Source organism: Lutra lutra, chromosome 8 (genome assembly GCF_902655055.1).
Source record: "Lutra lutra chromosome 8, mLutLut1.2, whole genome shotgun sequence".
NCBI lineage: Eukaryota > Metazoa > Chordata > Mammalia > Carnivora > Mustelidae > Lutra > Lutra lutra.
The window spans coordinates 108,079,287-108,103,372 of record NC_062285.1 but is presented as its reverse complement, the minus strand read 5'-3'; the positions used below and the strand labels follow the sequence as shown (position 1 = coordinate 108,103,372).

Sequence of the window (24,086 nt, the reverse complement as noted above, 5' to 3'; positions counted from 1 at the left end):
CCTGAAATGAGATTTGGAAGGGAAACTTCAATATAAACACTGATTTTATGGATATGATTTCAACAGGGCACATTTCCCTATTACACCCCTAAGTATTTCACTGATATCAAAATACCTCCAAGCCTTACATAATGTAAGTGCCTGGACATGTTCACATATCACCATATCTTTGGCTCCCAGCAACGTCAGCAATTCACCACTTGCATATTGAAAGAACTACAGAATTACAACAGGCCCAGAAGTACCGCCAACAAATTTACTGCCTCTGTGTTATTTGTAAATTGACTGTTTCTTCTCTGGCTTATGGCAAGTGGAGAACTACATATAAATGCATATAGATTACATACTACTCATAAAATTCAACGTTAGCATTGAACTTTCCCCAAACTCAAATATTCTGATACCCTTTAAACAAGTATTATAATATACGTTTGACTTAATGTGTATCTTCTAGATTTTTTTTTAATTTTTTTTTTTAATTATTTGACAGAGAGAGATCACAAGCAGGCAGAGAGGCAGGCAGAGAGAGAGGAGGAAGCAGGCTCCCTGCTAAGCAGAGAGCCCGATGCGGGGCTCAATCCCAGGACCCCAAGATCATGACCCGAGCCGAAGGCAGCTGCTTAACCCACTGAGCCACCCAGGCGCCCCCTAGAATATTTTTTTAATCGATTACAATATCTTCATGTCAAAACCTTTCTACCTAAATGTCTGCTTTTACAGAAAATGTTTACTACCTGGCTTATGAATTAAGAATCTTGAATAGGCTCTTATTGAAAAATTAAAACAAGAAAAAAACGAGTTTTTTGGCATTGTTTTTAAGTAGAACAGGTAGCGATTTGCTGAAATGTATTTCAGTTATTTATCGGGTCTTAGAGTCTCACATCATATGCATATATAGTTTTTTTTTTAATTCACTATAGCAAATAATACCAAAGGCAGCATTGTCCACTTAATAAGGATGAATCTACATATTACTTTATTTTTTTTAATATATTTATTTATTTGACAGCAGGAGGGATTACAATTAGGAAGAGAGGCAGACAGAGAGAGGGGGAAAGCAGGCTCCCCACTGGGCAGGAAGCCCGATATGGGGTTCGATCCCAGGACCCTGAGATCATGACCTGAGCTGAAGGCAGAGGCTTAACCCACTGAGCCACCCAGGTGCCCTTACATATTATTTTAAATCCACAAACCAACCTTTGAGCCACAAATTTTGAAAAGCCAGGGGTCTCGTAAGTTAACAACATTCCTGAAAAGCGTAAGAATCAGCTCCAATCCTACAGTAGGCAATCCTGACCCCCATTTTTCAACCTGAGGACAACCATATCCAAACTGCAACCACCCAACAAATGGGGACTCTCAAACAGTGCAAAAGATGGCCGTCCAGTTCAAAGTAAAAAACAAAAACAAAACAAGACGACACCAAAAAACAGAAAACAAACAAACAAAAATACAGCCTTTTTCTTTGCAAAAAGAAAAACAAAAAACCAAGCTATCAAGGTGGTGCATTATTGAACACATTTTTTTATCAACGGTGTCTCCTGGGGAGCCCAAAGAACAAAAAAGCATCAAGATGAGGCTGTCGACAACCAAGCAAAGACGCAGAGTCACTTTGCAGGTGTCAAAACCTCAATCACAGAAAATCAGCACCAGTGGGCAGAGCACATGAGAAAATGGATACCAGAAGAATACCAAACAGCTGCTCAGCCGCTGAGCTAGAGCAAGGCAGATACCCATGGGGAGGTCAGCAAAACACTTGGAGAACACATCCAAGCAGAGCCTGAAACAATGTAACAAAGCAGCAGACAGCTGGCCAACAACTGCTTGGAAACACAGGCTTGGGGCCTCTATAGAGGCAGGCCGGGGGGGGGGGGGGGGGGGGGGGGGGGGGGGCAGGTCTCCAAACAGCTACACAAGCAGCCCAGAGGCCTCCACTCTGGGAGGAAGCACAGGCACTTGCTGCAGACCCAACAGGACTGCCGGGTCCATGGGCAGGGGCAGACAGCACCAGCACACAAAGACCCACGGTTGCAAAAAAGCCACCACTCACCAGCACACTCAGGATCAGGGCACTAGTTAAGACAAAAGCCTGGCACCATTGTAGAGATGTGGAGATGTCCATGCCATGGTTGGATAGAACTCACCTGCAGGGCTTACTCTAGTGTCATCTGAGGGAAAGTCAGTCCAATCGTACATTGGTAAGTCTGACCTCGAGCTATAGCTCTAACAGTTGTATCTTACACCTGTGTCTCCCAGATAATGTCAGGGAACCCCGGAGAGTACCCAGATGTGCTCTTGGGGATCGGTAAGATTGCTAAACAAATTTTAAATGTGAGTGTCTCTATTTAGATTGGGGGTGGTAAACTCTTAAAGGTAAGGGCCAGATAGGAAGTATTTTAGTCTTTGTAAGCCCCAAGGTCCCTGTCGCAACTTCTCAATTCTGCCACGTATAAAGAGAAAGCAGCAGTAGATAATACAGACAGGCATGGGTACAGCTGTTTAAAAACCAGACTACAGGGTGGATTTGGCCTATAGGCCTTAGTGCCCGTTCCTGGTTTAGATGATAATCCAAAATCCACACACATAAAGCTACACAAATGTTCTACCTTGAATGAGCGACCACCTCATAACTATGCAAGGCCACAGGGCTTCTGAGATTGCACTTATCATCCAGCTGGCACCCAACAGTGCTACTCAAATATTCGAGGGTAGTAAGGATAGCATTGAAGTGGACATCTCAGGTTCCATGGTCTGTGGTCTCCCCATTCCCAGAACACTTTGCCCTTTCTTGTAACAGAGGCCCTTTTCCTATGGTGAACCTATTGGCGTGACAAGGGAACACCTGCCTTCTCTCTACTCATATGTCAGACCATAGATTCGGGCACGTGCCCTGACCTGGCCAAAGTACTGCCATGGCTAGCAGCTGTGTTCCATGCATGAGCTTAGAACCTGAGTCAGGCTAATCCAGGTCCTTCCTGGAGCATTCCTGGGAGAACAAAGGAAGAGAATTTAGGTTGCCATTGGCCATGGTAACCATGATGGCCAGACCAAGAGATGAAAAAAAATGAAGTCTTCACAACCTCAACAAGTCTCTTGAGTTCAGACAAGCAGAAGAATCTACTCTCCCCGAATTGGCCCTTTGACACTTATAACCAAGAGTCCTCATTATCGAAAGACATAGTATGCCAGCAAAAATAAAAGCCCAGTGATATGTTAGCAACAACTCAAAACTCAATACAGGCAGGCAAACTCTGAAACCTCCACACATGGAACATGCAGTGAGCAGAGATGTTCTGGTATCTCATGTCTCCTCTTACTCACATTAGAAAGTAGACACATTCTGCCACCTCCCTTTGCCCCCAAGCTGATCTACTGGGATTTCCTTTTCTTCCCACTTGCTCAAGACAGAAATCCTCTCAACCTGCCTCCACATTCAGCTACTCACCCCAAGCGAGACGGATTTTTCTTCACCTTTCCTTTTCTAATCTACTCACATTTCTTTTTCACCTCTGTCCTTAACTTATAAGTAACCCTCATCATCACTGTGAGTGCAAATCCTCTGATATAACCCTGTATCACCTATATAAACCTACCGATCCTGCATGATCCTATAAATGGACACTCTTCGGGTTCTCTCTGCTTTGGATTTCACCTACTTTAGACAATTCTCGAAATATTATCCTGGAACACAAGGCCCATGGTGATCGAGCCCCTGGCGGCTTCACCCACTCATCTTTCCTTTCTCCCTCTCCCTATCCTCTCCTCTGGCTTTATGGCCTGCTCTTTAGATACTATGCCTTTCCCTTCCTGTACATTTTTTTCCCAAATTGCCCTCCCTCTCTCTCTTCTTTATCAAGCTAATCTGACTTTTTCTTCAGCAGTTAGTTCTCCCAAGTGCCTCCCCACCAGCCTGGGTGAAGTGCCCCTCTTGTACACACTTAGAAGCATAAGCATGTCTCTATTTTAGAGACACTATCTAATTACTTGGTCTCTCCACCAGACTCTAAGCAACTTGAGATGATGGACAACATCTTCTCCTCGGTCGGTGCCCCCATGATCTAACAGGTTCCTGACACAGCTAAGCATTTACAAACACTCAGTGAAGGAATACAGTGGTGATATGAGCTGAGAGCATCCCACAGAGATGCTTTCTTGGGAGACAGTGCATTTCTACATAAGAATGATTTAACACTTTAAAATCAAAGGCCAATGTCTATTTGAGCTGATTTCCTGAATTTAAAATAAACCGCATTCAAATCTCTCTCCCAAACGTTGAATAGAATTATCATAACTTTACACCATAATTTGCAGAAATCAGACTACTTAAATGGTAAACATAGCCTTAACGGTTCCTCTCTTTCCATCACTTCTAGTAACAAGAACCAGTTCTGGCATCTGAGATAAGTGCCCAGAATATACAACAAAACAATTTACAATGGGATTATTAAATATCATTAAGTCTTTTGGTTGACATGGTAGAAAGACAATTATCTCCTTATCATTCTTGTTGCTTTCTTAATTTCCACTCATCTTCCTTTTCTGCTATCAAGGCTGATACAGAACAGAAGTTAGTTTGTGAAGAATGCCAATGAGTTGGCAACCGATGTGATTTTCTTGGGGGAGAGGGGAATCCTTAAAATACAAATAATTTTCCAAAAAAATACAATTAATTTTCTTTAAGTGAACCAAAACCAATAATATTTTACAAAAGAAATCATTCATTAGCTTCCATTTGCTCAGGATTTTGAGAGAGAATACTATTCTGGTTTTCAATAAAAGTATAGCTGTAATGTTACTTTGGCCTATTTCTACCAATTTCAGTCTGTTCCGGTAAACTCTTTCTGAACACACAAATAGCTTGCAGACATACACAAAAGATTTTCTTCAAATGCAGTAGGTAAGCTGCATGCAAAGCATTTACTCTATTTTTATATAGACTTCCAAAGACGCTAAAGAAAAAACATTCAGACTAAGTTCTGGTTTGTGTTTAAGTTCATCTTCAAGTTTAGAATAAATAATGTTTCTTGTCAAAACTTATGATTTACAAGAAATCTTTGAACTTCATTTTCAACCAGTTTTCATAAACAATGATGACACAAAAAGAAAAAAGGAATGAAAATTTAAACTTTAGATTATGCTTTGTATTAAAAACAACTTTAAGTTTTGAATATCATCCATGGTCCACCTTAAATCCACAAGGTTTGTGGCATATAAATAAACTGTCCAATTTAAACATTAAATTTACCCAATTCTTTCAGGCTTCAGTTTGAAAAACTCTCCCTCAAATAACAAATTTGAGACTCTCTCTCCCAAATAACAAATTCTCAGAATTCAAATTCTAAGTGCACAAAGGTGAGTTATTTACTATAATGACAGCTTTATAAAAATATAAATAAGCTGGTATTTTATAATACACACCAAAAATCCAGCATGTAACCAAAATAAATCACAGATTAAAAACACCACTGAGTTATTTCCATGAATAGTTAAATTCGAAGGATTCCATTCCTAACAACTTGACTTGATTCCACCTTGAAAAGCTGACAGTCATGTGCTGCCTGAGTTCCAATTCACAAAGATACCAATCAAAACTGCCCATCTTCCAATGCTGCGCCTTGTTTTACCCCACAATTTCATCTAAATGTCCCCATAATGTTTCCCCTCTAGATCATAAAGGAAAGCACCATATCAAAACCAAGAAAGGGGCAAAACCCTCTTCAAGTCAACTTCTGTCAAATCCACCAAAATTCAAATATAGGAATATCCTACTTCACAATATGATAATATATTAGCCTCCCTTCATTTAGATATCCACACCTTCCCATCCAACCCTCACCCTGGAGAAATCCAAACGCTAGTCTTTTGTTAAGTCCTAAAAATGCAGCTGAGGCATGTTTAATAAGGTCTTGAATTATTGGTTTCTTGTACTAATTTTAAATTACTTCCAGAGAGTTGAGGGCTATCCTGCAAAAACCATTTGTTATTTTCCTTTAATAAATTAAAACAGCATGATTGATTCTTTTTAACCCATCAGTAACAGAATCTGGTTTATCAAGATACTGTGTAAATTTTCACCTGAACATTCTAAAAATGTTCTAAGGAACAGATGTGCACTAGAGAAAACTAGGCTGTTATCCAACAAGAACCAAAAGTGTTCTCCTTTTTAGGAGCTTGCCACTTGCTGTTAGGATTTAGTTATCAATAGGAATGGGGTAAACATGCCAACTGAGAATAAGGTAAAACATAAGACATAAAATGATGATTATGGTTGAGGTAGAAACATCTCTGGTTGATACGATCTGTTGTATTCATGTCCCTCATTTTCCACTATACATAGGACAATAGGGCGAATATTTTACTTAGCGTATTATTAATTACCCAAAATGGCCAATTTCATATATATTTTTTAGGCAAATGAACACAAATCCATAACCCTAGAATTGTGGCCAGTTTTAAGCTGGAAGGGACCCTGGGGAATCATTAGAGCCATACCTTGACATTAAAGAGAAAGCTGTTATCAATACCATAAACCTGGGGCGCCTGGGTGGCTCAGTGGGTTAAAGCCTCTGCCTTCAGCTCAGGCCATGATTCCAGGGTCCTGGGATTGAGCCCCACATCGGCTCTCTGCTCCGCAGGGAACCTGTTTCCTTCTCTCTCTCTCTCTCTGCCTGCCTCTCTGCCTACTTGTGATCTGTATCTGCCAAATAAATAAATAAAATCTTAAAAAAAAAAATACTATAAACCTTCAACACACTTATCTTACCTGTGGTTTTTTGGGGGGGGAGGGGGCGGTTTGAGGAGGAGGGGAAAGTCTTTTTCTAAGGAAAAAAAAAGAAAGCAAAATATATTATTAGTGTTAGAAGGTTATATGTTCTCTTTATATAGGGAATCCCTAGAAAAATGTTATGCAAACATGTGAAAGATCAGTTTTAATCAGGAGAGAGATCAATATTCTTAAATGCAGAACTACCTATAAGTAAATTAATGCAAGTAGTAGGTCCTGGCAAGAGAGTAAGTTCATGGGAGAAAGAATAACAAGCTTCCCAGAGAAGGTTTCAAAAAACGATGAGCTTTTATGTTCAGTTTTGCTCACTATAAAACAGAAGATATATAAGTATTTCTGGGATTTGGGCTAATTCTCAATTCAACATCATCTTTCACAATATAACAGAAAACAATTCCATATTTTCATTAAGATTTTTCATTGTCTAAGATACAATCCATATCATAGAGTGGGTCAGTTCTTATAAGATGCTAAGAAACCATAATTTTGAATATGCCCCTATGCACAGTATCACCAAATTTAAAGAAGAGTATCAATTATGACGAAAAAGATGGGAGACATCATCATTCTGTTTTTCATATAAGCTTTTAGTTGCATATATACTACAGACATTTTATTGGAAAAATTTACTTGTGTGCATGCATGTACGCATGTGCACACGTATAATGCTTGTTAAGTTCCAACATCATTTTTCCAAACTGGTAACTCGAGATGAAAATTAAATTCTAAAATTCATAGTTAAGGGTGCCTGGGTGGCTCAGTGGGTTAAGCCTCTGCCTTCGGCTCAGGTCATGATCCCAGGGTCCTGGGATCAAGCCCCACAAAGGGGCTTTGCTCAACGGGGCTTTGCTCTCTGCTCAACGGGGAGACTGCTTCCCCCTCTCTCTCTGCCTGCCTCTCTGCCTACCTGTGATCTCTGTCTGTCAAATAAGTAAAACCTTTTAAAAAATGAAATAAAATAAAACTCATAGTTAATTCAATATAGTTGACTGAACCCTTTCAGTTATCTTACATCTATCTGAAATGCTAAGTGAAAGATTACTACAATAAGTTTAAAGGTTCAATATCTGCTTTTAAGAGAAATCCCCTAATGCTCAGCCCTATTTGCAGATGTTATTCTATAGTGATTTTTCCACTATCAGCAATAGAGTTAATGAATAAGTTCTTGATTAAGAGAATTATTTATTAAGTATCCAGGCAACACCAGACACTGCGCCAGGCACTTTAGATAACTTACTTCATTAAATTCTTCCGACAACTCTGTCAAGTAGGTATTGCTACCCTCCTTCTGTAGAACAGGGAGCCGAGGCTGAACGAGTTTAGGTAACAATCAAAATTACACAACTAACAAGTAATAGTTCTGGGGTTAGATTATCTGACTCCAGACTTCTCCAGGTCTTTTTCCTTTTGCCACCCTGTTGCTTGGAAAGAGCTAAACGAAAGAAATGGTTTCTAGTTAGTTACAAAACTATGTCAGCAGGTTTAAATAGTAGATGCTGCTATCCAGCACATGTACTGAATGCCCTTACTGCGAAGTCTCAATACATCCTGATTAACGCAAATACGTCCACGCAGGAAAACTTTGGCTTATCTGACATACAGCTTCCCTAATCACCGGGCTGCCAGAACGCCTCTGAATCTGAACATATTCCCGAAAGAAAAAGGGCTGTCATTGAGGAGGGAGACCATGAGTACCCAGTAATAATACATCCTGCCAAGCAGAACCAAAGTACCAAAGATTATTTACACCCGATGCACTGTAATTGGTCCTTTTACTCCGCAGAAGGAAAGAAGCGTTCAGATTGGCCCGAATGTCTATTCAAAATAACCCTCCATGCACAGAGGCCAGAAACATAGGGAAAGCAACAGAAAAGAAATACAGGAGAGCAAAAACTGTTTCTGTGGTGAGACTAGGGACCGCTCGCCGAAAGGGTGGACAGAGATGAGAAGCAGAGCTGGGGCACAGAGGTGGCAACAGAAGCTGGGACGGCAGGATCTCAACCACTAACTCCAAGTGGAAAAGTTAGCAATGACATAGACTGGGACACAGCTCTGTTCTCAGATGCTCATGTGCAGCGATACTGGGGTCATTCACCTTCAGGTCTAAGACCGTCCACGTCGAAGGGTATAACCGTGTAGCTTTTTAAAACACACAGAGAACATTCACCATACTATTTCATTTCATGCTCACTCTGTGGTCACCTGTTGTTATTTCCACGTCCTGATCCATTATAAGACAGTTTCAGAGCTCGATACCATGTAATAGCAAGGCTGAAATCCCAGTCTTTGATCCTGGCCCAATCTTCCTTCACGACACTGCCTCTAGTGCACAGCATAGTATTTTAAGAAGAAAGAGATAATCATTACCTATATGACGAGTTCTTTAAAAAGATGTCTATTAGTAAGAAGTTAAAACTTCAGATAGATAGGGCAGCCACCTACCCAGAAAGCCCCCAAAAGTGCCCAAAGGTTAAGGCAAAAGGTACCAGGTTAAAAAAAAAAAAAAAAAAAAGACAAGCGTCCAAGCATTTCTAATCCTATGTGCTCTCCCATGACAGCGTTGCCCAGGGCCTGAATATCACTAAGAAATCATTATTTTCCCTACTCCCAGCTGCCTCAACATCTATTTCTTGCTGCCTGCCTAAAGTCTGTAAAGTCTTCACGCAATGTAAGCCAAGTTTCCTTACAAGGGATTGTTTGACAGAAGTACAAGCCAATAAAGGCACTGACTAGACTCGATGTAGGCATCAGTATTCGTCACGTCCAAAGCCTAAGAATACTGCGTATCAGTTTATTTGTCAAAATCAGAATCCAACATCTGTCTCCCTAGTCATGTCACAAGGAAGACAATATTGTAATACAAGATGGTGATAGATATTTCAATAGAGATCATCTCTAGAATTTCAACAGGCTCTCTACCTTTTCAAAATCTACACAACCCCTCAAATCCATCGGATCAATTTAAAGATGTCGTGACTGAACAAATGTGAAAACAAAACATAAAGATTAACTAAGATGGCCAAGCTCACACACAAAGAACAGGCAACTTATCCTCAATCTTATTCCACCCGGGAACTAGGCAATCTTTCCAAAGTTCTGTGAAACAGACCGAGCTGATGTAATACACTTAAAAGGTACAGAATCTTATTACTCAAGGGGTTCATGTACCCCCATCAGCTGGAGCACCTGCAAAAGAAGAAATGTACTGTGAGGCTCACTCCAGGCAGAGCTTGCTTTTTTTTTTTAATTTATCCATTTTTCTTTTCTTTTCTTGAAGTTTTTATTTTAGTTCTGGTTAGTTAACATACAGTATTACATTAGTTTCAGGTGTACAATATAGTGATTCAGCACTTCCATCGTCACAAGTGCCTTCCTTAACCCCCATCACCTATTTCACCCATCCCCCACCTGACCCCCCAAGTCCCTTACCCCTGACCCCCCATCCTCCCAGTCACCACCAGTTTGTTCTCCATAGTTAAAAGTCTATTTCATGATTTGTCTCAGAACCTACATTTTCACTCCCCAGGTGATCTGGTGGTACAAGGAAGTTTGGGAAGCACTGATCTAGAAATATATACATGTATCTAGATGGAAAAAGATCCAACAAGAGGCCCAGCCCAAAAATGTTGCTTTAGGAGAATCCGAGTGATCCATCTGACTCCAAAAAACTGGAGATTTAAACTGCATTTTAAAAGAGTTTCTAGGGGGTGTCTGGGTGGCTCAGTGGGTTGGGCCTCTGCCTTCGGCTCGGGTCGTGGTCTCAGGGTCTCTGTCTGTCAAATGAATAAATAAAATCTTTAAAAAAAAAAAAAAGAATGGTTATAAAAGAGTTTCTAGGGGCGCCTGGGTGGCTCGGTGGGTTGGGCCTCTGCCTTCGGCTCGGGTCGTGATCCCCGAGTCCTGGGAACGGGCCCTGTGTCGGGCTCTCTGCTCTGTGGGGAGCCTGCTTCCTCCTCTCTCTCTGTCTGCCTCTGCCTACTTGTGATCTCTGTCAGATGAATAAATGAAATCCTTTAAAAAATAAAAATAAAAATAAATAAAAGACTTTCTAAAAGGCAATCATCCATATTGAAGGATGAAGGCAGGGAGCAAGTTATAAAGTTATGAGAGCAGCAGGTCTAAAACCCCCTTGCCTGTCATGGGCATCCTCAGTCTTGTCAGGCACGAATTCAAAAGTAGCTACTCAATATTCTGTCATAGAAATGGTTTACACTTTTTATGCTGATGACATACAAGAAGTTCAAAGCAGTGAAATTTCATTTTCTATTCAACATGGAACAAATGCCAAAAACACCACTGTTTTTAAAAGAAAAAAATACAAAGACTCTCTTAAACACAGAGATGGAGGAAGGAAACCTAGAGATCACTTCTAATGGGATATTTTAAATAAAAGACTAGATATTTGTGGCAAAGTATAGTTAGTAATTTCAGGCTACACACTGGTGTCTTTCATAGATTCTAAATCTCAAATTCACATTTTCTTTGCTTAAGTCAGTACATAACCCTGTAGGAGTGCGTGACAGTATAAAACCTTCCTTCTTTAATATAAATTCGGTGACACAATTCAGCACCATTTTTTTTTTCAATAGACTAACCTTCCTATTTTAAATGAGATTTACCAAATGAATTCAGGTATACCAGTTTTTCACATCAGCTATAAATAATTACCTCCCTCTGAAGGGCCTCTTTCTGCAAATAAAAATGTCTTTTTGCCTGATTAAACTTCTTCATCACCTGAAAACTTTTCTTCTGCAAATTTGTGGTTGGAAAATTTGTCATTAGAAGCTTGCTTTGTCAAAATGAGCTCTTTTCAATGGCTTCGAGAGCCCAGTCCTACAGATAATTATTTGGAGGAGGAGGGGAATGTCCTATTCTAAAAGAAGTACACTTGACAAAATATTTGGACCCAAGCATCCTACCTACAGACTTAAGACACCTTTTACAATTCAAGGCAGCAGGCTCAGTATTTACAATACCTTTAAAAAACCTGAAGACAGAAAGGTAGAAATAGCCAAAAGACAGTTTATAAAACAATGAGAAAGGTCCCCATATGAAAACATTTCAGCTGCCCACCCTAACCTCAACAACCACTTTTCCCAAATGGCTTTGGGATGACCACACGTCTTCTCCAAACTAAGAAAAGTGGTCAAGTCTACCAATGTAGTCTTCATAGCCACCACCCAAGTCATCTCCCGTTGAAGACACAGTTTGTAGGGATATTACTTCAACACGCACTGACATTATAAAGAATTAAACTACTGACTTGCCTTATTAATCCAAGAGATGCCATTAACAGAAAAGAAAGCAGGATAGGCCTGCCTTCATGGTGGAACAAACTGGAAATTCACAAAAACAAAACGTTTACTTTTCCCATAGTGTTTTCACTTACCTGCCTCTCTCATAGACTAGTTTTACAATCTAGGGTTTAAAACAGAAATTCAATAATAATATGCTTTATAACAATGTCCTAAACATAGGAATCTAACCCAGCTAAGAGATGAAAGCCAAGACAAACAAACAAGGCTGTGGTCTGCATCCTTTCAGTCTCTTAATAGAATACTTATAAGCAATTCAAAAAAGAAAACAAAATTTCATAAGACACAGCTGTAAAAAATTTCACTGAAATTACTCATCTTTTATTTAAAAAAAAAAAAAACTTATTTTATAAAAACCAAACTTGTGAACTGCATTTAAAATTAATACCCAAGGAATTCCAAGAATGCAGGCTTATATGGATTGCCATTCTTCCCACTGGATTTTTAAACAATGCTGAAACATGGCTGAAATACTTCAGTACCATCACTTAACACTGTTCAAAATGTCAAGAGCCAGATTGCGCCCCAGTGGCCACTCTTCAGCAAATAACACATCCTTTGAAGTTAAAATACTCCTAAATGATGCCAAGTGAGAATTTCTAGGAGAGCACAGTCAAAACTTTCCACTTCTAAAGAAATCAATAACCTGGAATCACAGTTAGGAAAAAAACACTTTCATTATTAAAACTCGTGATTTTTTTCAGTTTCAAATGTCAGTAAATTCCTTTACCCCATAGCACTATTGTTTTATATGTTGTTCCCTAATGAAATCACAACCATAAGCCTGTAGTGAACTTCTTGGGTTTTTTGTTTTAGTTTTTGTTTTTTTACCCTAATATTTTGGTGGAATGATGACACATTTATTATAACAAATGCTACAGAAATGAAGGGTAATCATTGAAGACAAAGGGGTCTGACAAAAACATTTCACTTGACCGCCACACCTAGCACACAGCTGCTATTGCAAGGGCACTGATGTATGTTTCATTTGACAAATCATGTAATTTAGTCAATCTCCCTGACTATGACTACATGGTGTGGTGGTCATACCCTGCCTCACTCTGATATCACAAGATGCCTTGGCAAAGAAATCAAGAAACCAAAGCTTACATCAAATTATCATAAGCCAAACAGCACCTCCTCTACCGAATACGAAAGCACTCTTAAAACAGATACTATAGCACTGTCCTCAAGCAATGTGGCCTGTATATACCTTTAGTAATTTCATTTAATCCCTCAATAAAATGGAACCTAAAGGTGAAGTTAGAATGTTCAGTTCTAATCCCGTTTCCACATTAATTTTTTAGACCTGAGCAAATAAAGATCTCTGCCCATTTCATCTTCAAAACAATCATTTCTAATTGTCCAAATTAACTACACATTAGGAAATGTACTTAAAGAAAATAAATTACTCTAAAAACAGGAGAGCAACTTCTCATGTAGCATTTTGAAAACAACTCATTTCAGTGTTCCTGCCTTCTTCAAAATTTTCCTCTGTGGATAGCCTTACTCAATTCTTTCCTATTTAGCTGTAAGAAAAAAAAAAAAAAAAAGTCATAGTTGACCCCCAAACTGTAATCCCAAAAATTTTCTAAAAGACTGAAATGAACATTTATACCTTTGATTCTAGGAAATCTTGAGTACAAGAGAAACTGACAAATATGATTGAAAAGTTAAACTGTCAGAGGAAGAAAAGATCAATAGAAATTTGATAGTGCTGCATCTTAATGGAATTATCTGCCTAGAAAATACAGGGGGAAAAAATCTGAGGCAAAAGTCTTCAATCCCTATGACCAGTCGAGGCAAATCTAGTTAACTCCCAAGTATTTTCCTCCAAGGAAAACAACTGATCTGGACAAATAGAAAGGACATCATTTGGGAGAGGCACCCTATGCGTATGAATACAGTGCCAGTGAGCACCAGACCAATAACAAGGCCAGTCCAAGCCAACTACCATGAATGCTCTACACGGCTGTTCTGGGAATGAAGCCAACAGAGTCCCAACCTAAGTTTTAAAATATGAGTATCAGAGGGCACCTGGGTGGCTCAGTGGGTTAAAGCCTCTGCCTTCAGCTCAGGTCATGATCCCCGTCCTGGGATCGAGCCCCGCATCAGGCTCTCTGCTCAGCAGGGAGCCTGCTTCCTCCTCTCTCTCTCTCTCTCTGCCTGCCTCTCTGCCTACTTGTGATCTCTGTCCTTCAAATAAATAAATAAAATCTTTAAAAAAAATAAAATAAAATATGAGTATCAGGAGTACCTGGGTGGTTCAGTGGGTTAAAGCCTCTGCCTTCGGCTCAGGTCATGATCCTGGCGTCCTGGGATCGAGCCCCACATCGGGCTCCCTGCTCGGCGGGGAGCCTGCTTCCCCCCTCTCACTCTGCCTGCCTCTCTGCCTACTTGTGATCTCTGTCTGTCAAATAAATAAATAAAATCTTTAAAAAAATAATAATAAAATAAAATAAAATATGAGTATCAGTCATAATAAACATGGCTAACTGCAAGTGAAATTCTGCTAAAGGACAGTCTATCGGCATTTTTACAAGTCTATCATCAGACTCCCAGATTCAAATACTTTACAACACCAGCTACAGTACAGGTCAGACAAGGACAGAAAGGTAGAGATGCTTTGTTGACAAGGATGACCAGCTGGTGCTTGCATCATGCATCACATACGTGAGACGCTTACGTTTAGGAGTATTCATAATTAGTGAATTATTGAATGGACTCATTTATTCCTCAGAAGTACATACAAACCAAATCTTCAAAGAAGCCATCTAGCATTGTGCACAATTACACCTGTAATTATTCAAAATATTATGTTTTTTTCGTCCTACGAAAAACAGAAAGCACACAGTTCCTGGTTATATGCCTCTCCCCTTTTTTTCAACCAGACTCTAAATGAGGACTGCTATTCATAGAGGAGGGGTCTTAACATTCAACAACCCATTTGTCCTTCCCATCAAGGCTGCCACACATGTCACTTTTGTGAAGCCATTAAAGTAGGTACATAAAGCTGATGTAATATTTAGCTTACAAGAGAAAACCAAAAAATTTAAAAGGTAAATGTTGCTGTGTTAAAAGCCTATTAAGTGAAAATAATAGTGTTGAAAGGTTTGTCATTTTTCAGAGTGACAAGGGTAAACTTTGTCTTTTCCTAATATTATGAAGGGCCTGTTCCCGAGGAATGTACCCTTTGCTTATGATAAACAGCAATAACATCATGGGCATTTTAAATAAGTGCTTTTAATGTACAAAACAGCAACAGAGAGAGATTCAGAAGACAAACTGTACTCCTAACTCATGGTGGAATAATCCAAAAGGTTCTAGCTATTTCAGAATTATAGCTTCGGGGAATTCAGTGTTCCCGCAGGGGCACATTAGCCCTAAAAAACTAAACAGAGAATGCCAATGTAAACTAATAATATAACCCACCCCCAAAAACTATACATAGTATTATAATATTATTATAATATATACATTATACACACACACACACACACACATATATATAAAGACAACTAAGAGACAGATAGCTGGCAAGCCATAATTTTCCCAATGGCATTTATACATGTCCATTCAGTGCTTGTATTTGGGTCATTTGCTAGGATAAACCCCATGTGACAGGCTCACTGAAAGTAAGGCAAAGTAGTCCATACTGGCTTCACCTAATTTTAATTTACTATTAAAAGATGTACTTGTTCAAGCAGCAAAATGAACCTGTTCTGCATAGATCTGACTAAACTTTGTTAGAAAGTAAAAGATCATATTAAAATATTAAATATAATATTACATTATATTATATGTTATAATATTATAATATATTAAAATATGTAAACTATAAACTGTAATCACTTGCATATTTTCCAATGTATCATAAACTTGGAAGGAAATCGGTCAAATAGCACCCTTGTACACAGTAACTTCTTCCAATAAAGATCTGAGGGGACAACCCTGGATACAAAACAAACTTCTTCCTTCTATACTTGATCTTAGAGCAATTCTTCCTAAACAGGATTTTCTAAATACCAAGCACAACTTCAATGGTTGAACATACTAGAACTGTAAGGTAACAATCCCAGATTGGTCCACTGCAAGTCTATTAAAGAGACTATTTTAGAGGAAAGTTAACAGAGTGATTGATCATTTCATAAGGGATTCTTATCATACCAGCTCAAAACCCAAACAGATAGTCACTTCAAAAGGTCAATTAGAAGGAATAGTTGAATATCTTTAAGAAAAAATGGTTTTAAAAAAAAAGTTATCATGCCTCCATTCCTTCATTTTAAATGCTGTTAGTCAAAATCTTTATGACTTCGAATTAACTCGTGTCTCTATAAAATCAGATTTATATTTACATCCAAGTGAATAACTAAATTAGGAACATGCTATTAAGAGTTTGGGGTAGTTTTGATTCAAAATTAGAAATTTTGGCTGTGGAGTTGCTCCTCCAAATTTCACACAATTATTGCACAATGAGATAGCTAAGAAACCCAAAGGTCATGTTAATGATCAAGGTTAGGTTGAACAAATGCAAAATGGGCAAAAAGGAAAACAATTTTCAAAGCAGCCACAAACCCACTTCCCACTTCCCAAAACTCAAATTATCTTTTTTTAAGTAATGCATGATTTTATTCACCCAAGAATAAAAGTATGTATTAGCTGATTATCTTTTTACTTGTTATACATCATAAAGGGCTTGCCATCAATTAGGTGATATGTACAAAAAGAATTCAGACTACAAAACAATAGATATGGCATCCTTCTGCTACTCTGAAGTAAACGGACTCCTCTTTTAGCGTTATCTCTATGCAAAACTTCTAATAGTACTTTTAAAGCGGAGATGGTGAAAATGATGCAATGTTATCCTCAATAAATATATAAGAGAGCAGAGAACTTGGGATCAGCAAGTTTTTTTTCCACTGACCTAAACACCAAATTTCTCCAGAAAATGAGATTATCCTTCAAGATGTCACATTTATGATGACTTAGAATTTGGCAAAGACTGTTTATTTATCATTCCAACTGTACTCTAACCACAATTTAAGATTCAATACAATCATGACTAGACCGAAGGCAAAGGGATGAAGAGGGGGATGAAGCTATATATGCTTTTTCATCAGATATGACGAATTCTACTCTTCTGTTTCTTTCATCACATCCTAGCCATATTCTTAAGTTTAGCATTAAGACACTTGTAAAATATTAAGTTTTACCATAGGGAAATCGATTTTGCTACAAAAAAGTTTCAGATTACCACTTAATCTCAACCAAGCTACATCAAACAGTGAAAGAAATTATATATGTAGTTTATAAAGTAAACTTGATCACTATATTTAAAAGAAATGATAACTTTGAGAAGTACCACAGCAATAATGTTTAAGCTGAAGCAATATAAAGCCCTCCTACAGCAAATGCCAGATTCTTCAGCTAAAATGCAGAGTCTTGATTTAGTTAAGCAAGTCAAGCGTAAGAACCATCTCCCTCCTTGTGAGCTGCTCCCAGCACTGGCCTCTCTCCTTCTAGAACTCTATTTCACAAAGTTCTTGAGGGGGCAGGGGGAGTGAGCGCAGTGGAATCCACAGATGCCGTTTACACAACGTTTTAAATTTGAGTCTTTGTAGTCTGAAATGGAGCAGTGGAAGTAAACACATTATCATCATCCTACAGTTTCCACTTGATTCCCCAGCTCTCTCCCTGCTCCACATACCAGTGAGTTAGAGGAGGCAGATAAAAAGTATATCTGAAAAGCCACAATTTACACAGCACCTTGGCACTGTGCATGCTATGCAGACATCCAGCAAGTTCCACACTTCTACTCAAAGGCATTTCAGAATTTCTAGGATACATAAAAACTAAGTTTGATTCTGTTAAGACTGCACACTCTTAAGAGTATAGGACTGCATATGCGGTTCTGCTACTAAGAAACTTAGACTAACATACACTTCCATGTTGTGGCCAAGTGCAATTTATATTTACAGGCTCTGAACATCACAACGGTAATATAATGTCTATATGTCATATATTAAGCAAGCCCACCATCAAAGCACAACTAATTTATCCCCTCACTCACACTGTTCTCCCCAAGTTATAAAGTCCTAACACTACTGACCGATGATTAAAGAACACATAATAATTAAATCTACAGAAAAAATGTACACACAAATTTCGTTTAGTTCAAGTCTTTATATTTTACAGGATGCTTTCTTCTGAGATATAATTTTTAAAGAACTGAACAGCAATAATGGATAGCATACACTGGGAATGCCTGACTTATCACAGTATTCTACAATACTTACTGTACTACAGCAAGCTACTTTTTTCCCCAAACTCTTTATTCTTAGTTTAAATGACTACTTCTCAAACTGTCCCCAACAGAACCAAGAATTCATCCCCGAGCTCATTTTAGTGAAAAATCGCCCATCTTTGGAAGGAAGAGCTGTTTCTTCCCATTCCTTTTTCTTCCCTGTCAAGAGCCTTTTTTTCCCCATTCCCTAGAAAGAGCAGGTGCACAGTAACACAGAAGTGGAAAGAACAGAGCAGCTCACCTCACACTTACACAAAAACCACTTATTTCTCAGACCATGTATCATAATTGCTAGATCTATACACTGCTTAAAAGTTAAGGAAAAGTTTATGTCTAACAGTGGCTTCCTTATCAACCAGTCTCTGACAGACACTACATAAAATGCATTAAGAAGTTTGCTTTATTTCATTGCACCTATTATTAGGGGATTTCATAACAGACATGTGGGTGTAAACTTAGATTCACGGATTTCAAGCATATATCCATGAACATGCTTTTAGCCGGAGAGTGGGCACACCAGAGAATACAGAACATGGCTAATTACCACCCAGAGAAGATTCTGCCTTCAGTTGCCCTCACTATCAACCACTTTGCTTAAGTTCACTCTCTGCCTTGCCTTGACCCTGGGGACCCATTCGCTTTCCTTAGCCCAGAGAGGCTGCTGAAAAGCTGTCAAAGTAAATCTGTGCTCACTTTTTGGATGGTTTAATTTCAATGGAGCATGAAACACCCCAGGACAGTTAATAAGTTTAGCCAGGCGTGCTGTTCTCCCTAATATATTTTAATTATGCATCTGTTTTAATTGTAATCAGATTAAGTCACGGGAAAGGCACAAATTGGAATTTTCCCTAATGGCTATTGGAGCTTTTCATCAGTTTCTAAACACTAACAACATTTAAAAAATAGGTAGAGACACGAGCACAACTGTGACATTTTCCAGAAATCGATGCAGTTTCTTTGACAACACAGTTCAGGTCTCATTAGCCACCCAAACTAGCCCAAATGCAGAAGACAACTTCAGTCTCTAGGGGCGTCTTCTTCCCCAATTAGCACAAAAGAACCGCTAACGTCTAATGTAAAACTCCCAAACAGAAATGAAAGCCCAGGCTTTTATAAAGTGCTACTCCATCGATTGGTGAGCCAGGCGGGGGGAGCCGGAGAGCCCATCAGCAGCATTATCTGTAAGTACCGTAGACTTCCAACGGGAAAGTTGCAGCAGAGTACGATTCTCTCCTTCCACTATTTTGGTAACTATCAAAGGTGTGGTTTTTTCCCCCGGGAAATAAAAGTGTCTCATCAATAAAAGGAAGCGCTACAGGGAAGATCTATTAAGAGGAGGGGAGCAGCTTCCTTCCAGCCCAGACGTAAAATCGCTCAATATGCACCAACAAAGACCTAAGACTTTTTTTTCCCATTTAATATGATCATTAACAGGTCCCCAAATTGCTGCGATTTCCGATAAGAAACTTAAGCGTTCGCCAGCAGCCAATAAGCAAGAGAAAGAACGTGCTGCAAACGAGGAACCCAAACTCCTTCAGACCGCCCAGAGCGCTCGCTTCCCCGGTGTTTGCTCTGGGTGTTGTTTACGCGTCTCCTAAACCTTCAGGTGCTGGACCAGTTCCTCCAAGACGCACTTCAGCCTTAAAGCGGGAAGCTTCTGAGCCACCGCGGAGTCCCCACGCAGCCCGCCGACCCCCCTTACCTGTCATCATAGCAGAAATCCGCACTCAAGGTGTTGAGATACAAGGCGAGCCCCAGAGCGCTGCTCACCAACTCTGCAATCATCTCTCCACCGCCTTCCCTCCGGCTCGGCTCCCAGCGCGAGGGCAGCAGCGGCAACAAAAAACAGAAGCATCAATTCCCACCTTCCGCCGCCTTCTCCTCCCAGCTTCACTTTTTCCTAGCTCCCCACCCTCTTGTCCCTCCCTTCCTCCCTCGGGTCCTTGCAGTCCACCGCTCTCCTCCTCCTCCTCGCGCCCGTCTCCGCAGCCGCTGCGTCCTCTTTGGGTGCGGGTTCACACCACGCTCCCCATGCCGGGCGCCCGCGAGCGGCTGGCGTCTTTCGGGCTTCGCGCCCCCCGGCGGATGCACAGGGCTGGTCCTTCGCGAGGCTCGCGGCCCCCACCCTAACCCATGGCAGTTCGGGGCGCCCTAGGTGAGGAGTGGGACTCGGAGGAGGTGGAAGAATGCGGGATGGGGGCAGAGGGACCGGACCCAGCAGGGTTCTGGGACCAGCTGGAGGAAGAGAGAGAAAGAGGGGCGGGTAGGAGGGACAAGGCGAACCGCCTCCCCTCGCCGCCTCCCGGGCGCACGGCTCCGGTGCTGCTCGGGCTGACTCCGGCCGCCACAGCGGCTGCCGCTCATTCACTCTTTATTAGCTCCCTCCCCGCCCCAGCCCCTTCTCCAGTGAAGTGAGGAGCGGTGGCTGGAGACTCCCGAAGCTCCCGCGTGGGGTTCTCGGCGCGGCCCCCCGCGCCTGCGTGGCCAGGCCTCCATCCCGGCTTTGCCCGGCCCCTTTCTCCACCCAGATCCTCCCCCCCCCCCCGAGGCTCCTCCCACACTACCCCCTGGCTGGAGGCTCCTCCCAGCTCCCTGAGGCCCGAGGCTCCTCCTACCCACCTCCCGCCCTCCTCTTGTTTCTTTCACCTTCGATTTCACTCTGGAAAGCCCTCGGGACCCAAGGGCAACCGCTGGAAGACATCCCAAGGGGGTAGCTGGAGTGCTCCCTGGGAGGAGGAGCTGGAAGAGAATCGACACCACGGAGGACACGGTCGCTCGCGCCGCTGCTGCCTGGCTGCGCCTGGCACCGACTCAGCCCCAGCGCTGCGTGTGCCAAGCGCTGCCAGGCGTAAGTCCGGTCAGCTGGAGGGACTTCTGGGGACCGGGAGAGGAAGAACAGGTTTGGCGAGGGCTGCAGCCTCACTTGCCACCAACATCGACGCGACCTCGCATACACGCTCACACGGTGCGAGCCGAAAAGGGAGGGGGTATTGGAGAGCTTGAGGGGCATCTCAGGAGGAGAGATTGCAGCTCCGAGTCTACCGCCGTCCCAAATGTCAATAGAAAGATGAATGGGGGAGGAAAATGGTCCCGCAGTCAGGTTAAAAAGAAGGGACCCCCAAAAGAAGAAAGAAACACATACACACACGCCGCAGCTGCGGGGGCCTTTCGTGGTTTCAGGGGGACTTTCAGGCTGACTCTGGAAACATTAGAGAAGAGACGCCTCTGCAGCCCAGCGCAGCGCTATCCTCAAAACCTAGGAAGGCGGGAAGCTAATGCCGTTTCCTTTCCGCCCGGATGCAGGACTGGATGGAAGGCGTCCAACCTGATAAATTATGGTGTAGAAGAATGGCCTGCGTAGACGAGCCCTGGGTACTAAAGTTGCGAGAGCAAAGAGGACAGCGGGCTGCCTGCCACACCTCCGCCTGGCTTGGCCCCCTTCTGGCTGAGCGACGCGCGCCGTGGGACCACGATGAGCACTACTGCAGCGCCCCCTGCTGCATGGCAACCACAATGCTTGGAAAACAGACCTGTAGAGGGCTGACCAACCCCGCCCCCCTCCCCTCCGCCCTCCGGGGGAAACACCTAACTGCGGAGCTTTCCAGGACTCTGGCAAGAAATCGAATCTCTTGGATGTCTGGCAGTGGCCTGAAAAGTAGATACGGTGATTTGGGGTTCAGCGAAACACAGCTCCATCTTTTCCTGATTTCACGAAAACAAATCTGTGTAGACACAGATGAAATGATGAATATTTATTATACCTATTTTGCCATGCACGACAGACACATTTTTGTTCCCTGAGACAAAAACATACGCGAGCATACGGAAAACAGAGTTGTAGCTTTAAAGGCAGAGACTGATCTTTTACCTTTTTATTGTAACTCCATAACCTCTGCTTACTGTTGAAACCCATCAAGTGCCTCGGTATCTGTATGCCTCCACTGCATTTACATGTTAATATTGGAACCTAAAAGGAACCTACGTGTAATAGAAGTGATTATTTTTATTATTATTATTATTATTATTATTATTCCCTCCAACTTTCTCTTATCCTTTTAGTTGTTAACTAAAACCTAGATATATACCTCCAAAATGTAGACCCTGACATCCACACTACTCCAACGCTAGTCCAAACTGCCTTCACTTCCTGCATGGACTAATGCAGTACCTTTCTAAATGGTTTTATTTGTACTCCTGCTACTCTCTGTTCCCCACAGTCTTAAGTTCAGGCATCAGACAGAAGATTCTTTTGAAAACCTACACTCTCTTTACTTTAAAATGTTCAATGATTTCCTGATGCACATCAAATAAAACTCTTGATTCTTACCATGGCCAGCCAGGCCCTCATTTGGCCCTGATCCCTCCCCTCCCCTGACATTGTCAGCAACAGACATCCTCCTCCTCTGATACTTACCACTTTCTTCTCTTTCCTCATAGGATGCCTTCCCAGACCTTCTCTAGCTCCTTCTCGGCATTCCGATCTTAACTTAAATGTTCTCACCGGAGATACTTTCCCAGCTCACACTAGCATTGTACCAGGAACCCCACCAGAATGGCAGCTCCAAGAGGGCAGGAGCCTTATCAGCCTGGTTTTCCACATCATACCCAGAGCCTGTAACATCTGGACAGGTAGAAGAAACTAAAACAAAACAACACAAAAAGTTGACAAGAAATGAACAAATAAACATGCTTAGCAGAAACTTGATAGCAGCTGAAAATCCACAAATTTTCATTATGAGAGAATAAGGTAAGCTGCTTTGTTGTCCATGTCAAATAATGAAGAATTAACACAGGAGAGGGGGAAGAAGTAGGTTAAAAATTCTTAAGGATGCACCAGCTCTGCAGGAAAACCTGTGGTAAGTCACACACAGACAGCTCTCTTCAATAATTAAGAGGACTCAGAGGCATGAAGGTAGTAGAGAGGTTTGGGTTCAGCGTGCTAAAAGCTTATAAGCATTTCCAGAGCTGTCTTCACTTCGAGGCTCCAAAAGTTTTAAATAAATATTTTCCACACACATCCCCCCCACCTCCTCCTTTTCTCCTCTCCCTACTCTCAACTCCTGGAGATTGGGAGCTTGGGAGATGGTGAGAAATGTACATTTTGCTATCCCTGATGAATGAAAGGCTGAAAAACCAGCTGTGTTGCTTTTAACAAATTTTCCTATTTTAATTTATGTGAGTCTCATATTCTTCCAATGCATTAAACCTTGGTTGCTTTCAGACTTCTCTCCAAGGACTGAGAAGCATCCAAAGTCTGCCTTTTCCACCTCCCTTGAACATCAATGCGGGAGAGCAGAATCAGTTAAAAGATATCATCGCTATCTTTGGAGACCATTTCAAATCTGGGGACATTGCTTTTTAGCTTATTAAGGTGTACTCACTCATCGTGAGCTCAGTACCTCAGTTCTGAATATATTCTACTTAAAGCTACTGTTGCTCTCCACAGATGAAGGAAATGAGGCTGGCTGGCTTGACTTTCCTACCTTAGACACGAGACTGGCCAAAAAAGTGCTAAGCCCTTATTTTCCCAGAGTAGGTTCCACACATCTGCTACCTCACCACTTCCTCAATGAATTCTTTTTTATAGTCTCCCCGACCTACCCTGCATTTGTTCTGCATTCCCAGGTCTTTGTTGTATAATTCATACCTTTGCAGTGCCAGGTCCTAGGGGGAAAGATTTCCT

The 24,086-nt window shown here is 41.3% G+C and overlaps 2 protein-coding genes across 2 annotated transcripts in view; one reads left to right on the top strand and one right to left on the bottom strand.

Annotated features, from left to right (window-relative positions):
• The window catches only part of TMTC2 (transmembrane O-mannosyltransferase targeting cadherins 2), a 432,486-nt gene extending 411,425 nt beyond the window's left edge, over positions 1–21,061 (bottom strand). Inside the window, 1 exon segment of the mRNA XM_047741689.1 lies at positions 20,106–21,061. Within this exon segment, the coding sequence (XP_047597645.1) occupies positions 20,106–20,188 (83 nt within the window). The 5' untranslated portion in view covers positions 20,189–21,061.
• LOC125106988 (uncharacterized) lies at positions 20,537–22,407 on the top strand. The gene is made up of 3 exons (XM_047741540.1): positions 20,537–20,814; positions 21,008–21,368; positions 21,707–22,407. The coding sequence occupies exons 1-3, from the start codon at positions 20,537–20,539 to the stop codon at positions 22,202–22,204; spliced, it is 1,137 nt and encodes a 378-aa protein (XP_047597496.1). The 3' UTR covers positions 22,205–22,407.
• The last annotated feature ends 1,679 nt before the right edge of the window (positions 22,408–24,086 follow it).

Coding starts and splice junctions, on each gene's coding strand:
- LOC125106988 (XM_047741540.1), top strand. CDS start 20,537: ATGGCAGTTCGGGGCGCCCTAGGTGAGGAGTGGGACTCGGAGGAGGTG. Junction 20,815..21,007: donor CCAGCCCCTTCTCCAGTGAA/GTGAGGAGCGGT, acceptor CTGAGGCCCGAG/GCTCCTCCTACCCACCTCCC. Junction 21,369..21,706: donor CTCGCATACACGCTCACACG/GTGCGAGCCGAA, acceptor GCCCGGATGCAG/GACTGGATGGAAGGCGTCCA.